The following is a 17,700-nucleotide window of genomic DNA, read 5'->3' as shown; positions in this document are numbered from 1 at the left end:
GCCCAACAATGGAAATGTCACTGTCTTTAAGGAGGCTAAACTGAGCCCTTCTTTGCTGAATTTCAGATGGCCTATTCAACCTTTTGGTTCTGCTTGACTTCTGGGTGGTTCTTTTCCTGCTTTAAAGTTTGCTCTGTGAGGTGCTTCAGAGTTCGTAAATTATTTTACATATTTAAGTAGAAAGTTGCCTTCAGGGGCTTCTTTCTGTGAGAAGCATCCTCAAAAAGAAAAATTTATAAACAACCAAACAAACCACAGATGACATCTACTAATTAACCAAGGTGCTACTATATTTTAAAAAATAACAATGCACTGCAGTGAATTTATCCATAGCTTGTGTGCGTATGTGTGGAGGGGGTGTATAAACAGCTCCATAAGTGGAAAGGAGGCTGTAGAAGTACAGTCTTCAGGGCATATTTGACTAACAAACAAACCTACTTTATTTCCTGATATGAGCATATCATTAGAGGGTTGGGACATCAAAGAACCAGCTAGTTAAGAGCTTTGTAAACAAAGAAAATCAGCAATTTTAAAAAAAGAATAAACCAAAATGATACATTGTAGTAATTACATAAAAAACAAGGATGTGATTAATGAAAAGAAAATGAAAAAAATTCAAACACTTTACAAAATTTTAATATAAAAACAAAAGCCAAACTTTGCATTAAAAACTGTATAGAAGTCATCAGTAAGTTTAGCAAATTGATACAGGCATGAAAATTGGACACCTTTTACTCTCGTCATGTATTCTGGGCTATTATCCTTCCTCCCAAACACATACACACATATATACATTTAAGGCATCTTAAAATGATGTACCTTTTGCCTGTCGTAAATATCTTTAAAATTAGTGACTACAGCATGTGCAAGGGCTTGCACGCACACAGTGGAAAGGGTAGCACAGTGGACTGTTGAACTGTTCCCACCTCCTTGGAAGAGCCCCCGACCGCAAACAGCATTGGAAACTTCCCTGAGTGTCGAACAACTATCTGTCTAGAAGCACTTCACGTTTACCTGCGTTTGTACCATTAGAGCTTCTTAATGGTTGATTCGAGGTGGCGTCCCCTTTTCTCTTTTTTATTGTGCATTTTAGGAGCAATGTTTGAACTACTTTATTGCCCTGATCCACAGTACACTAAAAGAGGGCATCTTGATCAAGGTCAAGGCCAAGGAAGCTTTTTACATGCACTGAAGTACATGCACCTCCCAGCAAAACACCACATAAAGTCCTTAGCTTCAATCCCAAACACAGTAGCTGTATTGTTTATGTAGTAACTACATCTTGGCACTTGAGAATCTGGGTACCAACTGGATTTTTTTTAAAAATCGGGAAAAAACTATGAGTGGGGTTCAATTTTCGCTCACAGAAGAACAGTGGAATAAGGAGATAAATCCTATTTTAATGCACACTGGATCCAAAGTAAGGATTGCCCTGCTCACATGCTTGCAGTTGACAAGATGCAACATGCTATGCAGTAAGTACAATCTGCAGATTGGCCCTGTGTTGTACCTAAATCCAATTAAAATTAATGGGACTTAATTACAATTAACTTGTTTCACTAATAAGGTTTAAGCACTACATTTATTTGTGAACTCAGACTTATATTTTATTCTGGGACAGTGGCATAGAATATGAATTCTAATTCAGATCATCCAAATTTCATGTTAGTTATCAGATCTCCCCCACTCCAGGATGTAGTGTAAGTACACAAAAGTGTATTTAAAAGTGTGTAAAATTAAGCACTTGAAAATCCAAATATTATTAGTTCTTCTTAGGGACTAATTCTGTATTATAGCAGAATTTAGATACTGGGGGGAAAGCTAGTCCACAGAGAGAAATTCTGCTGATGCTCACAGAGTGGATTTTTCCATTGCAAAGCAATAAAGAAAATCAGCAGAATTTTACTCCATATATTTATAGCACTGACATTTTAATTCTTCCCAACAGGAAGGCAGCACCATCAGCCAAAGAAGGGCAAGTCAAGTGGTCTTCCAGCACATAGACAATCGGTAAAGAAACCGGGGGCAATGGAAGAAAAGTTCTCAAATGGGATCTGCCACAAAATGAAGCCCAAACAGAAAAAGCATTTCCAAAACTGCTTTGATAAGAAGACCACACAATTTCAGGAAAAAAGATTGCAGTGACAAATGGGGATTATTTCTGACAAGAAGTTGTGGCCCCAAGAGATAAATGAAACTGTTTTAAAATTCAGTGAAGCAGCTATCCTATGCACCTTTACCTGGGAGTCAGCTCTGCTGAACTTAATGGGACTTACTTCTGAGTAGACAGGCCTAAGGATTATGCTTGATATTTCTTCATCCTGCCCGGTCCATTTGGATGCATCCCAGATAATCCCCTGGGCTGGAATATGTTATCCTTACTGTCCTCTGTGGTCCGAAACTGGAAGATGCTAAGCAATTACCTTCATCCAGGACATCCATGTAAAGTGACACATTGTACAGGCAGGAAGAGATGCTTCTGCTTTTAAGAGCCCTCTCTATACCCTCCCCCTATAAGGCCACAGGACTTTTATAGACTCTGACAGCGATAGTCAGCATACTATAGGTTTTTACTTTGTTGTAAAATTAATCTCTCTGAAGCAATACAGTTGCTTGTAAGGTAGAAGAATATACCTCTTTTATAAATATAAATTTTGGCAAATGCATTTCAGAAAGGTCAAAATGGCAGACATACCTCTCTTTTAAAGTTAAGGTAGGTTTCACTGAACTTCTCAGTTCAGATTATTCTCAGTGGCAACTCAAAGCAAAGTCATCAGTGCTGAAGGCAGGCATACACGTGGGAAGGTCCCTGCCTTTCTAACTGCATATTAATTAGAGGAGATGTGAGATCTTAATTTCATTTTTCCAAGTGGAAAGATTCACCAGGCCACATCTAAACCAGTGACGCAAATTACAGCACAAATAGCACAATTATATTCTGAAAAAAAGACATCTTGCCCTTTTTTGGTATGTTTTGGACTGTGATCTTTGCAGCTCAGCACTGCCTTTTTTCATGTTCACCCGTGTCCTAGAATAACAGTTATGTCTGCCATAATTTTCAGCTCAGAATGTAGTGAACATTTGAAGCTCTGATCGTACACCACCGTATGCTCGGTTTTGACACCCAGCCACCAGCCTGAGACTAGAGGTCTTCATTCAAATGGAACATGAGCACCTGTTAGAGCAATGGTCCCTAACATCAAATTCAGGTATGTTTGCAAAGCAGGAAGAACACCCCCCACCACCAGCAGCTTCATCCCTTAGTCCAACTTGCATCCACGGCCTTATTTCACCTCTTTCGTGTCAAGCAAAACATGGATGGTGCATATTGGCTTGTGTCACAGTGATCCACTAGGGAAGCTTTTGTGTGCTGAACATTAAGGATTTCATTCACTCAGACAATGTGCTTCTTGAATCCTCAAGGAACTCATCTAAGGTTCTGACTCCTGTATATATAAAAAAGAACATTATAATGATATAGTCATCTGCTTCAAAAACTTCTAACTACTTGCATATTATAAAAAAACCTCAAGTAGCTAATACCAAACATGACATCTAGCATCAAATGTTAAAGCATCAAAATATATAATTAAACCAAAAATCACAGCAAGCACATCACAAGAAACAAATTTAATTTAAAAAAATTAACAGCCAGAGTTAAGGACATGAAGCAGAAGCAACAGTCCACAAAAGAGAGACCAACAAATACGGAAACCACATCAATTAAGTGCAAAGGACTTCTTCAAAAGCCGGGATTTAGCCTGGTGTCTAAAGGTATATCGTGCTGGAGCTCGGCATAGCTCTCCGAGGACAGAATTCTACAAAGTCAGTGTGACCACTGAAAAGCACCCGCTCCTAACAGACAGCCATCAGACTTCATTAGGTAGGCATGTCTAGAATAGACCAGAAGAAGTGGGCATATGGGGGATAAGCTGATCCTTAAGTTGCCCTGGTCCCAAACTATTTAGCATTTATGGTCTGCCTAAAGCAATGCATGGGACACAGTACATGTAGCTGAGGTTCAGCTGTCTCTGTGGCCATGCAAATCTTTCAGGAACAGCAGACAGAACTGTTATTCCTAAAGGTCAATACAAGCAAGCAGGCTAAGTAGCCTGAATCTGTGTCTCATATGAACCAGCTCCCACCTTTACTGGATTCCAAATGAAGCAGCTACAAAAGCTTTTGCAATGATGTGCTACAAAGACAACCAATTGTGGCCTAGTTTGACTAAATTTTCAGTGGATCTAATAAGACCACAACAAATTTCAAAGAGAGATTATCCATGTTCCAAGGAGTTCTATTAGAGTTAAGCCTTGAAGAGGCTGATTAACATCAGTTGAGGTACTGGGAAACAACTGAGCAAATCTTGATCTTAGATGTTTATGTATGATAAGATAATCGTTTTGGGTTGTTTGTTTTTTAGGTTTGTCTAAAATACCTCATGCTTCTTTATTTTTTCCAGGCACAGAATATACCTTCCCTGCCCTGAAAATCACAAGCTGAATCTTGTTACACTTCAAATCATGACATATTCACCTTTGATGCCAAGCTGGGTTCCAAGCCAAGAAACATAAGGACGGTGTTGCTTTCCTTGGATTCAAAAAAGGAGTCATAATCCTAAAGTTAAAAGAGAAGAAGAAAATAAGTGACTTGTGTAAAGTTGTACCCCACTTACATATATTGACAATATACTGTATTTAGTCAGAGATAAAGTATAATCAAACTACTGAGATAAAGCAATAACCCCAACCATATTCAATAGGAGAGGATAATTCCAGTTGCCTTGCTTTGTTACTGAAATGTCTGAAAAACAAACAAGATTATCAGTAAGTTAGTACTGATATTTATTTTATTTCCCAGATCCCCTCCCAATAGATCAAAGCAAATCAAAGAACCTGCTAAAATATCTGATATTAGACCTTGCCACTGGTTTATTTAATCTGCTAACTTGACTGAAAATGAAAGTAACAATTATTAACCATGACAATATAATTATATATGTTCCTTGTAAGAAGCAAAGTGCTTTGTCATTTCACCCCAAAGCACTGGAATACGCACTTCAGGACTACACCTTAGAAACAGGTTCTGCAGGTTTTGCTGCTTTTGGCTCTCCATCCAAGTTTGCCATGGAAAAGGGAGCAGAGCTCACCATTTCTGATGAGAATGCCTAAACATTCAATCAAAGCTGTCTGGCAGCACAATCTCATGCAGGAATTCCCATTAAGTGAAATAAGGTTTCCTTCTAAGGGTGTCTAAGACTTCAGCCCAACTTAAGGAAGCACTCAAATGTAAGAAATACGTATTTTAAAGCTTATTTCTAAATGCAGCATGAAAATCAAAAGAAGGTTTACCAAAACCCTGCCTAATCTTTTTGCTTCCTTTTATCTTTAAAATCGTAACGGACATATCTAGATACACTTTCTGAAATTCTGATGGAATAAAGGGCAGTACATATGCATGTTTTAAAGAAACTAATAACAATAGGCTGGGCAGAGATTCAAGAATAACTAGTGAGGCCCACAAAATAAAACAAAACTGCTTTGTGCAGTTCCACCCAGCCAGCCACAACCTTCTCCAGGATACTCCATTCTGTTCTGTTCCATCACCCCTGATTTTTCACTCCCTCCCTAATGGTCAGTATTCTATGACCAGTAGGGCATGCTCAGTATTAATCGTGCTGTTTAGAGCTTTTTCCTAACTTTCCCTCCATACACACACACTTCTGCAAACCTAAGGGTTCTCTTGAGACTGGAAACACCTCTCCACCACACTTGTACATGCATGGCCTCATTTTAGTTACATACAGCTTTGTACTTAGAATGTGTTCACTCTTAGAATACGGAGAACATGCAGCTCCCCATCAATCTCACCTAGTAGAGCCAATAGTGAGGGAGCTGCAGTCCAGCCAACATCTGAAGGGTCACAAAACCCCTTACAAACCTGTCCGAGGAATGCTCAGACACATCCCTACACACGTTTGGCCTGATACTCCATTAGCAGCTGCCCTGCAAGCAGAGCTTTCCATGGTGAGAGAACTGCTTGTGGAGAGTTAGCAGAAGCACCAGGGGAGTGAACCATGCAAGCAGCGAGGAGAGAAACAGAGAGTGTCTGGATCCTACTTTTGCAAGCTCTTTCCCTAGGCAGACCCTCCTTATATACACACAGAGCCAGTTCTTCTCTTAGGTCACCGTATTCCAGAACATAGGAAGCAGCCTTACATTAAATAAATCATTGGTCCATCTGGCCTGGTGCTGTCGGCATGGACTGGCTGCTGCTTTCCAGAGTTCCAGACATCAGTCCTCCCTGGAGATGCCAGGGAATGAACCCGGGGCCTTCCGAGTGGGCCTCTCTCATTGAACCATGGCCCTCTTCCCAGCTGCCCAAATGGGCTGTGCTTCCCAGGCCAGGTAAAGAACAATGTCAGTATCTCCAAGATTGCTTTTTCATTGGTGAAGCTTGAAGTGTTCTTGCTAGTATAAAACAAATGGGTGGATGGGTGGGTTGGGGATCGACACTGACATGATACACTCCATAAGGAAAGGTACTTCTTGCACCATTTGTACAAGTGCCCCCAAGATGCGTCTTCACACGTACTGGATTTGGATGTGCTGTTGGCTCACTGAAACTGATTTATTCTCTCCACACAAAGAGTAAAATTTGTGAAATGGCTTTCTCCTGTCTCCCGAGAGCAACTTCACGTTCTTTGTTCGCAACACTTTGGCTCCTGTGAAAGCAGTAACCCATTCGTACCCAAGCAAGCTCTGGAAACAAGGCTTCAAGTTTCCCCTTGACAACAGCAATCCTCCACTTGCTCTTATGCTGTCTCACCAATTGATTTCCCAAATGCTTAATGTTTTGATCTATGGCTGAGCTTCTTTGAGTTGTTCTACCATAGGAGTGGGGAGCCATAGGTTGTGGGTCTCCAAACTGCATCAACTCACGCAGCATAGCCCATGATCAAAAGACATTGTAGACCAATAACATCTGGAGAGTCCCAGGTTTGCCACCCCTGCTCTGTCCTAAGCTTCTCCCCAAAACCTGGCATCATTAGGTAGATCTGTCTCGGATGGCTTGCTGCGCCAGCTCTGAATGAAGAGGAAGTGGAGTATGTTATATTGTGCTTCTTTTTCAAAAGGCTTGAAGAACAGCAAAACTCTGTTTACCATCACACCTTTCAAATAGGAGGTAATCTGATATTAGACAACACCACCTGTTGTTGCAAGGATGCAGAATTTCCGGTCCGGGACACAATCCAACCTGCCTGGGGTTCTGCAGGTGGCCACGCCCTCTTCCTTAGCCCCACCCCTTTCTTCCAGCCAGCAGCCACCTGGTTTTTCCTCATCCTGAAGAACTGAAATGCCTCCCCAAAGGGTTACTTGCTATCAGTAAACATATTAAACTAAAATATATGACATGGGGAGGAGGCATTTTGGGCCCTACTCCTCTTGACTGCACCTCCACCCACCACTGGAATGCAGTTCCTGATACTTTGTGGCCCTTGGCCTAAAGAGAGTCAGTATCCCTGTCTTAAAGGGTGATTCAGTAAAAAAGGCAAGCAGGATTGCAGTCCAGCTGATTTCAGTCCTAGTACAAGCTACAGTCTTAACCCTCTAATTCAAACCAGAACAACTTTCATTTGGTTTGCACAAGGACTGGTGTGGAACTGTAGTTAAGAGTGGCAGTCTAAAACTGGGGAGACCCAGGTTCATATTCTCACTCAGCCATGCAGGTATCAAGGGATCCTCAAGCCAGGCACTCTTAGGGGCGCCTCACCTCACGTAGTAACAATTCATGGAGAAAAGGGCTGGAGATCAATCGATGCATTTAGCATGACAATGCTCCATTTCTCTCCATTTGATAGTCTTTTCAATTTAAGTAAATTGAGTTAAACCATAGGCAAACAATCTATATCAGTCAGATATGCAAATACTAGCTCATGTATCAGAGAGGCAGATCATCTTGCACAAGTTACAAAAAGCAGGGGTCTCACAAAGAGAACTGCCACCTTTTGAAAAATCCGCTGAAACAAGCCCCCTGCTTCTCAGCTGTCTAGCTGACAATGAGGCCAGCTTCCTGGCTGAAAGGGTCATTCAGTTCTGTGGGATTATAAAGGAAAGCTCTTACCCAGCACTGCTTTCAAGAGTTGATATTTTGACAAAACCTTTGGAGTGTTCTAAAAGGCACACACAGATTCTGTTTGCAATCTATTTATTGCTTTCCTCCTCTACTAACAACCTTGTGCTTTGAAAAGGGGCTTTGTTATTAGAAGCTTAAGGATTGAAAAAACACATCATTCACTGTTCATGTGCAAACAACCTGGGCTAAACATTCCATCCCACAGCAACCCATTCAACTCAATAGGCTTTTATAGGAATCTGCTATTGATGGGTTCCTGTTCCTGCAAGAGATACAATGTCAATAAATCATTAAGATAACAAGTGATCTCTTAGGAGGGGAAAAGCGGTTGAAAGGAATATATATGGCTAGCATGCCTGAGCATTTTCTCTCACACAAATAGTTCTGCAAGGACTATCCAAACTGAAGGTTTTTGTCATACTAACTCCGTCTTGTGATTGCTTTGATGCATTTGCTCCAAGGAATATGTTCAATTATCTTTAACAGATTTTTCATGACAGGCCAGGACAGCACACACACCAGGGGTTTTCCACATTTATTTTCTATACATGCTTTGTATTCACAACATTCAAGGCTGCTTACAACAAACAGCACTGTAAAAACAGAATCATGTACAGGTAGCAGCAGAAGACTAAAAAAATATTCAAAGCAGCAGCACTTTTTAAAAGCTCAGTGAAGCCTTCCCCAACCTGATGCCCTCCAGACATTTTGGACTTCATTTCCCATTAGCCCCAGCCAGCTTGACCAATGGTCAGCAATCTTGGGAGCTGTAGTTGGAAAGATCTGGAAGGTACCACGCTGGGGAAAGCTTTCTCCATAGAATTCAGCCTTCACAATCTCTCTAAGGGCCAAACTGAATGCTCTTCAAATCTTTGTAATGGAGATGTTCTTTCCCCGCTTTAAACCTGCTCACATGAGTGCATGTGTGAAATGTTGAGATGAAAATATCAGGGGAAGCTTAAAACCTGCCTCCTGGAATGCCATCTGGGCACACTAAAGACCTAATCAGGGCTGCATGCACTGGGTGTTGTTGCTATGTGCCATCAAGTTGTCTTTGACCTGTGGTGACCCTGTGAATGGAAGCCCTCCGAAATGGCCTGTCCCTGTCAGCTCCACTCAGCTCTTCCAAGTTCAAGGCTGTGGCTTCCTTTATGGATTCACTCCATTTCACACTCGGTCTTCCCTTTCATCTTCTTCCTTCAACCTTCCCGAACATGATGTTCTTTCCAGTGAATCTTGACTTTGCATGACGTGTCCAAAGTATGACAGCTTCAGATCTGTCATGTTTGCTTCTAGGCAAAGCTTTGGCTTGCTTTGATCCAGGACCCACTTGTTTGTCTTTCTGCTGGTCCAGGGTATTCACAAAGCTCTCCTCCAGCACCATGTTTTGAATGCATCCATTTTCTTCTTGACAGCTTTCTTCACTGTGCGGCTTTCATGCCCAAGATTGTGATTGGGAATATGATCGTTTGGATCATCTTGACTTTGGTCTCTAGTAAAATGTCCTTATGCTTGATGATCATGTCTAGTTTCTCTCTTGTTGCCCATCCAAGTCACAGTAGTCTTTGAATTTCTTGGCTGCAGTCACCCTTTGAATTAATGACTGAGCAAACGTATGTAAAGTCTTTCACAATTTCCATTTCTTCATTATTAACAGTGAAGTTCTGTAAATCTTCTGTGGTCATGATTTTTGTTTTCTTGATACCCAACTACAGTTCTGCTTTTGCACTTTCTTCGTTCCATTCCATCAGGAGTCAGGTCATTACTGCTTTCTGCCAGTAGTATGGTATCATCTGTGTATCTTAAATTAGTGATGTATATTTGATCAATTTTCACTCCTCCTTTCTCTGATCCTAATCCATCTTTCCTTATGGTGTGTTCTGTGTACAGACTGAACCAATAAGGAGATAGAAGGCACCCTTGCATGATGCCTTGGCCTGTAGAAAAGCATTTTGCTTCTCCCTATTTTGTCCAACCAGTAGTTTCTTGTCTATGATACAAGATACTTGATCAGGACAATCTACTGTTGAGGCAGACTCATTTCTTTCAGGACCATCCATAGGCCTCATGATCCACATTGAAAGGCTGTGCTGTAGTCTATAAAGTATAGGCGGATCTTCTGAAATTCTTTAGTGTGCTCCAGTAGCCAACATATATTTGTAACAGGATCTTGAGTGTCTCTTCCTTTTCAGAATACAGCTTGCATGTTGCTCTGCACTAGATAAAATCCTTTCTTGCAACTCCTAGGGAATCACTTTGCTTGTCTAAATTAGTACAATGGTCCTATACTTGCTGCACACTGTTGCATCTCCTGTCCTGGGGACTGAAACGTACACTGAATGTTTCCAAACCATGGACTATTGTTTTGTTTTCCAAAATCAGTTGGCATATTCCTGACAGAATTTGGACCAATTTAATCTCTGCCGCTTGGAATAGTTTTGTTCATATCATATCGATTCCAGTTGCTTTATTCCTTCCATGTGCTTTAAAGAGCTACTTTTGCTATATTTTCTATTAATTTCACATATTGCAGGTTCTTCATTATAGGATTCCTCTTCAAAGCAGTCTATCAGCCTTTTATCTCTTTGACCTTAAAAGTGGGCAATGATGACCTGAGGAAGCAGGTCCACAATCTGATTGCCTGTGATGGAGATGAAACATAGAAGGATCTCCTCAGTGGAACAAGTCATTTTGTACAAGAAAAGAAAACGCTTAACTGTTGCGTAACTGTCTTCACACATGCAAATCCCCACAACTGCATGGAGAATATACATTAGTTTCCATCTGTAGTGACTTCTCATGGTACTTTCAGGCGCTCTTATGGCTACAGAATTGCTAGATGGCAGTTCACCCACAACTGCAGACATGAGGTTTGGATGATGGAGAAAACACAGCCATAACTAACAACAAACCAGTCCAAGGTGAAAGTTTTCCAGCATTATACAAAACTGTGTGCAGTACTATCCAAAAAATACTGAATAGGTCTAGTTATATAACAGAAAAGGAAAACAAAGAGACTCACAGAGAGCTGCAAGTACCTGAAAAGGATTTAATGAATCTAGTTGATATGGCAGAGTGTCTAAAACACTGAGTTGTGAATCCAGAAATCCCTCGTTCAAATCCAGCTTCAGGAAAAAAACAAAACAAAAAAACCTCACTCCATGGCTTTAGGATCAATGCATACATTTTTCCAACAAACATTAGCTCTTGAACCTCCAGATGTTTTGACCTACAACTCCCATAAGCCTTAGTTAGCCAGTGGTGAAGGATGATGGGAGCTGTAGGCCAAAACTTCTAGAGAAAAGTTGCCTACTTCTGCCTTAGAGTAAACTAACTCAGGCCTCCTCCTATGGGAATAATGATACTGATCTAGCCTGCACAGCGGTTATAAGAATTACTGAGATAATGTGTCTGAATCTTTTTAAACTCTAAAATGTTATGCAGTACTAAAAAGCAAGGATGGGACTATCTTCATCACCTAGAGGACTTGGACATTTCTACCTCTACTATTCTGTGTATGCCCTGTTAGAAGTTTTCACTGCATTTGGCATTGAATAAAGAAATACTAATTTAGCATTCTACTTGCAGGAATATTTAAAAGCAGGACAAAAATGGTGTTGAGACCAAAAAACCAGCAAGTTCATTCCATTTTTCAGCTCTAATAAATTTTCAAGGTTGCCTTTTCCTAAGCCAATTTAAATTCTTCACATGTGAAGTAGAGTATTAATGATATTAAGTGAAATATGCCCACCAAATGTGATTTGCCACCTGCCATACTTATAAAAAGAATGTGCAAGCTATTTCAACAATATATGAAAACTAAGCAAATTCACTTGGGGCTGCATTTACCTTCTTTCCAAGGTCAAAAAGGGTATTTGCTGCCTTGGTGTCAGACAAAGCACTAAAGAAACGCTACACCTGCTGAAGCTCTTCTACACAATGAAAACTACAGGAGCCTTTGTCCCTGCAGTATTTTGCATCTGGCGGTCCTATTTATAGAACACATCTAGTGCCCTTAAAAAGTGTTATCCGATGTTTATGTTAACATACCTAAGCATTAACAGGTACCGTTCTGATGTTGAAATTGTGTGTTTCCAAGATTAACCTCTGAGGAGGAGGAACAAAAAACTGAAGGGATTCTCTGTAACATGGACAAGTACATGGGCAGGCACAGCAGGTGACTTTTCGCTTTAAATTTGCAGCCAATACCAAGAGAAGCTTGTTCACACATCTATTTAGAGTTCCACACCCTGCATCAGGGGAGAAGGCCAAACTGCTTCTTTCAGTTTGTGAACTTGTCATGTCATTTTTACCTTATGCAAAACAGTTCCTGTGTAAGCACACCCATGTTTATTGAAAAGTAAATCCTAGTATTTCGATAAGAATCTCAGGTAGGATTGTGGCCATTGATCGTGTGAACATGTAAGAGATTGCGTGGGGTTCTGTTTAAATTCTGTATACACAAACTGGATTACTGTTATTACCTTTCTCAAGTTGAACATTCTCAGGTGAAATCTTGGACCTGATTCACACATATAGCAACCCACAGAGTGGGTACGCTGCCTTGCAATCACTTTCAATTCCACTTTGGTTTGGTTGTGTCCTGGGATGTCCAAATGGGGCTGAGGGAAAATCAACCCAGAGTTCTAGGTTTGCATGACAGCTCTGTAATCCGGAAACAAAGCATACATTCCTGTGCTGCTGTTAGTTGCAAACCAGGTCATTAGGCACATGCCCTTTTATGTGCCAGAGATCAGAAGAGCTGAATGGCTGGTCCTGCAACCACTGCAGCCGGTATAGAAAAGAACAGATAATATGGTCTGTTCATCCAACCCAAGCTAGATCTCAGGCAGTTGCATTCTGCACCAGCTGATTCGTCTGAGTTGTCTTCAAAGGCAGCTACAGGACAGTACTTACTGTTGTAAGCATGCACACTGGGAACTCTGTTGTTAGTGAGGGAATAGTGGCAGGTGTGTTATTTTGAGCAGAAAGTTGACAGGGAACTTGGCTGAGCAGCCTCACTCTCTCTCCTCAGCCTCCCACAGCAAGATAATAGTAAAGACGCTTCACTTAAAGTTAAAAGTCATCTGAATGAAACATTCTAATATCAGGATAAGAAACATACGTGGATGAGCACTCAGAAAGCAAAACTTCCTTCACAGTCAGTGCAGAATGTGGGCCTTTCTTAATAGTGCTCAGCTACAGAGCCTAGCCGAGCGTCTCCTCAGCTTGCAGAGAACTCTGCAGACTTGGAGGTGAATCAAACACACACCTGCTGTCTATAAAATGTCACACGAGGAGCATACCAAATAAGTTAAATATATGTTCGTATGAAGGTGGGGTGCCAGATGAACAGACAGACCATCAGCCTGTTTAAACCATTCTGGAAGGATTAACTGTGCCTGACACATTTTGCAGAAACCATATAAATATTATCATTAATACCTTAAAAGTAGGTTAGAATGTTAATAGTAACATTCTGTCTCCTTCCTCTTCAGCATGAGCATGGGACATACAGTTTTAGTAAAACATAAAATACTTACTAAATTATACACAAACACGCACACACAGGGAAGTAAAAGGCAATGGGTGAATCTAATGTCATGTGGGTGGATCTTTCCTTTGCCAACTGCTCCCTTCCTACTGCCCCACAGTCCACATCCTCCAAACCTCCAGAGTGCATCTGGAGGGTGCTTGGATAGTTTATCATGAACACACTAGGCTGGTGCTCAGGAAGACTTTCTGCCAGGAGAAGATCCTGCTCACCCATGTGAAAACCTACAAAGAGATTTGCTTCACCCTTCTCAGCAATGCCTGAAAACATACAGAAAGGAAAATTGAAGGCAGAGAGATCTCTCATCATTGCTGAGATTGCTTCCAGGCAGCTTGCCAGGCATAGATTTCATTGCGCATAAAACAGCACTTCCATAATAGAGCTTGCCTACTTTCCAAAGGCAGTTAGAGAAACCACAAATACTTTGTAAATCAGATTTGGATCATCCAACCATTGCAAGACTGGGGCTTTCCCATTCCTGGCAATCAACTTGCAAAACTGAGTTACTCATTACAGTTAATTGCAAAGACAAGATGGCCAGGCAAGCATAAAGGGATTAAGAAGGATAACAGGAATGCGGATATGTTAAGATGATTGTCATCTCATAACACTTAGACAGCTGCTGGCATTAAATACTGTGGTGCTTCCAGATGTTGGCTCAGTCAAACAGTCATGGTCCTTTTGTACACATCCAAGCATCCCTGGATACCACATGGCAGTGGCTGATAATCCAATGAAGGAGAAGCATGCTGCCTGGGGATGATGGGAGCTGACATCCAAAACATCCAGAGGACACCAGGTTGGAAAAGGCTGTGCTACAAAAACACAACTGAGTGTCATTTCAATCCCCAAGGACAACAGAAGAGCAACTAATGCACTGGATTTCAAGGTTGTTGTTATTAGCATTATTAAAAATGTTATTGTTCAATATCACTACTATTATTAGTATTACTGTTAATTACATTTATACCCTGCCTTTCTTCCTCTTCCAAGGAACCCAAGGCAGGATCCAAGATTCTCCTCCTCTCTATTTTATCCTCAGAACAACAAGCCTGTGAATGTATATAACTGCCTCAAAGTCAGCCAGTGAGCTTCAAGATCTCCTGATTCCCAGTCTGGCACTCGTAACCACCATACCACACCAGGCCGTGAAATCTTTCTGAGGAATCTGAGGCTCTTGGTCTACTCCAAACACACACAAAAAGCTGAAATGGCAGCCCTCTCCTAATAAGTGAACTTTATTGGAAATATTTGAATGATGGGTCTCCTTAATGCCTCAGTTCTACCCCGCTCCCGAATGGGGTTAGATTACAGAGTCACATAGTTCTTTGATTCAAATAAATGTAGTACAGGTTAAGTATCGTAAGTACTATTGAGCAAACACAGGGATTTCGAAGTGCTAGAAAGTACAATCTTCGGCAAACAGGTTGTGGGTGGGATCATACCATGTAAATGCTCAAACATTTACTGAAGAATGAAAGCACTTCAGGGCCACACCTTTGCACGTCTTGGAGATTGCTGAGTTTAGGCATTCAGTACTGGGATCCTAAAATGTGAGAAACTGGACTTTCTATCACTTGTAAATGAGCCTTCATTACTGTAGGGTGTAGAATGCTACTCAATCCAGTTTCTATGGAGTGACAGCAAATACAAGGGGGAAACCAGCATACTTAGCTTAAAGCTCTTTCTGCTTTGGGGAGGGATGGCAGCCTTTCAGAATGGGGGAAACTGCGCAAAAGCCAAGTCATTGGTGGAGGAAAAGGGGTGGAGCCAGAGAAAGGGTTGTGGCTATCCAGGGAGGCCTGGTGACCAACATTTGAACCCCATGCCTGAGGTTCCACAGCCTTAATTTATTTTTGGCGTCAGCACCAGTCTTGTTTTTCCTCCCAGCCCACTCTGCTCTACATTTAGCCTATTGAGGAGCTTTTGAGAACTTGGAAGCTTTCTCACTATTTGATGACATTTTGGTGAGGTCTAATAAAGGTACAGACCTACTGAAGACATTTGGAACCTTTGACTGAAAGCACCTTAAAAATTATTTGACTAGGAGTTAAAATATGCAGGCTCACAAACAACGGATCGAAAAGTAAACCAGGCCTTCTGAATCCAAATCCACTAAACAATTGTACTACAAGAATGTAGTATTTTTAAAGGGGAAGCAAAAAATTTCATAATTATGACACTGAGTAAAGGAATTAGTCAACACAGTAAATGACCTGATCTTAGCCATCCCCAAGGCAGCATTCAAATGTCACCAAGGCTCAGGCTATCCACCATCCAGAGCAGAATTGTTTATTCAGGAAAGCACAACAGCAAAGCCCATTGGTGCTTGCCCATTGTGTTCTGCATATTGTGTTCCCTGTTTGCGCATTCATCTCTCAGCTTAAGATGGAACCATAAACAATAGCAACACCAGCAGGATTCACCTTCTTGATGATTGAACTGTCATGAAAAACAGTGGGTGCCTTTGCAGTGCCCATGGAAGAGCAATGAGGCATCAAAGGTTACTTACACCACAGTAACGATCGTTGCTGAAGATCTGGGGAGGCAGCGGGTTGCCTTGTGCAGGCTGTTTGTCTTGAGGAATATTTTTATACATCCATCGCCTTTGGTCCTCTGACATGGTGATATCCACCTCTTCAAAGTCAATCTTGTTGGCTTCCAGAAATCGCACAATGTCTTGCTGCCTCTTCTTTATCTGAGAGAAAGCGAAGCCAAAACAAGGATGGAACCAGCTGTTGCTAAGACAGTTAGATTAAACTACTGCGTCTTGACAGAATTACTTTGATCACAGGTAGCACAATCCATGTCCACAGCAGTGCCTTTATACACTACCGACAATTAATTGGAGAGTTTCCTTATCTGTATCTTCAAGTGTTTGCCGTGTTTTCTAACAGTACCATTGCGCAAGCCACAGTAGTGCCTTCCTGTGGCTCAACTTTTCCTTTTAAAAATAGTATTAATTTTCCAAATACAAAGACCATCCAGACCATAATACATCAAATTTAAGTCTAGATGTGTTTTTCTTTTACTTCACATGCAAAAACGAGGGTAGGGTTTATTGGCTACCTGGAAATTTTCTTTGTGGTTCTTTATAATAACAAATCATATTAGGGACACAATCCGATGCATGTTTAGACAGAACATGCAAAAGTCCAGCCCCCAGAATTCACCAGCCACCATGGCTGAGTGTGGTGCAGTGTGGTGTAGGGTTAAAAGTGTGGGACTGGGACTCAGACAATCTGGGTTCTAGCCTTGCTTGGCCAGCTGTGTGACTTGGGCCAGTCACAAACTCTCAGGCCAACCTCACAGAGTTGTGGTGGTGGTGGTGGTGGGGATAAGATTGAGAGCAGGAGAATTATGTAAACCACTTTGAGTTTGTTATAAGAAAAAGTGGAATATAAATCTAATTATTCTACTTATTATAAGCTGTATGACCTTTTTAATGGTCTAAACATGCCTAGGATTTTGCTTTTGTTGTTTTACAAATCTGCTGAAAGGCCTTGCTAGAGATGATTACATTTGTCCCTTATTTGTATATGGAATAAAACCATGCCACTTGGAATAAAAACCAGATTATTTTAACTGCCTTTAGCAAATTTAAGATAATATAAATTTTTCTACCATGGCTCCAGGTACCAGAATCTCAGTGTTGAGAGTTTTAAGCTTTCCAACTTTTTAGCTATTACCATGCTAGATACCATCAGCCAGGACACAATTAATTCTTGAGACATCACTTTTGGATTTTATTTTCAACAAGCTGCTTGAATTTCTCATTCCGGAAATCAGTACTTTATTGACTATATTGTTATTGCTTTTCCCTTGTATTTTTCATCTTTGTATTATTTGTATCTTGTATGTCACCTTGTGGTGGTTCTGCCCTCAAGGTCAGCTTTTAAAAAAATCTAGACAGATGCAGAAATCAACGAGAGCTGTGACTGCATCTTCCCTGAATCCACAGATGCTGTGGACGCCTTTCCTTAAAACGTGTTCCTCTCCCAAGAAGGAAA

At 41.1% G+C, this 17,700-nt stretch overlaps 1 protein-coding gene across 1 annotated transcript in view; it reads right to left on the bottom strand.

Moving 5' to 3' along the window:
* Nucleotides 1-416: 416 nt before the first annotated feature.
* SH3BGRL2 (SH3 domain binding glutamate rich protein like 2) overlaps nt 417-17,700 on the bottom strand; it is a 31,819-nt gene continuing 14,535 nt past the window's right edge. The window contains exons 2-4 of the mRNA XM_044421651.1: nt 16,203-16,388; nt 4,537-4,617; nt 417-3,446 (exon numbers count right to left, since the gene is read on the bottom strand). Of these exons, the coding sequence (XP_044277586.1) occupies nt 3,432-3,446; nt 4,537-4,617; nt 16,203-16,388 (282 nt within the window). The 3' untranslated portion in view covers nt 417-3,431. The remainder of the gene's footprint in view (nt 3,447-4,536; nt 4,618-16,202; nt 16,389-17,700) is intronic.

The sequence above is a fragment of the Varanus komodoensis genome, unplaced genomic scaffold (genome assembly GCF_004798865.1).
Source record: "Varanus komodoensis strain SLA01 unplaced genomic scaffold, ASM479886v1 scaffold12, whole genome shotgun sequence".
Classification (NCBI taxonomy): Eukaryota; Metazoa; Chordata; class Lepidosauria; order Squamata; family Varanidae; genus Varanus; species Varanus komodoensis.
The sequence above is the reverse complement of the archived record's forward strand: the minus strand, read 5'-3'. Positions and strand labels throughout refer to the sequence as shown.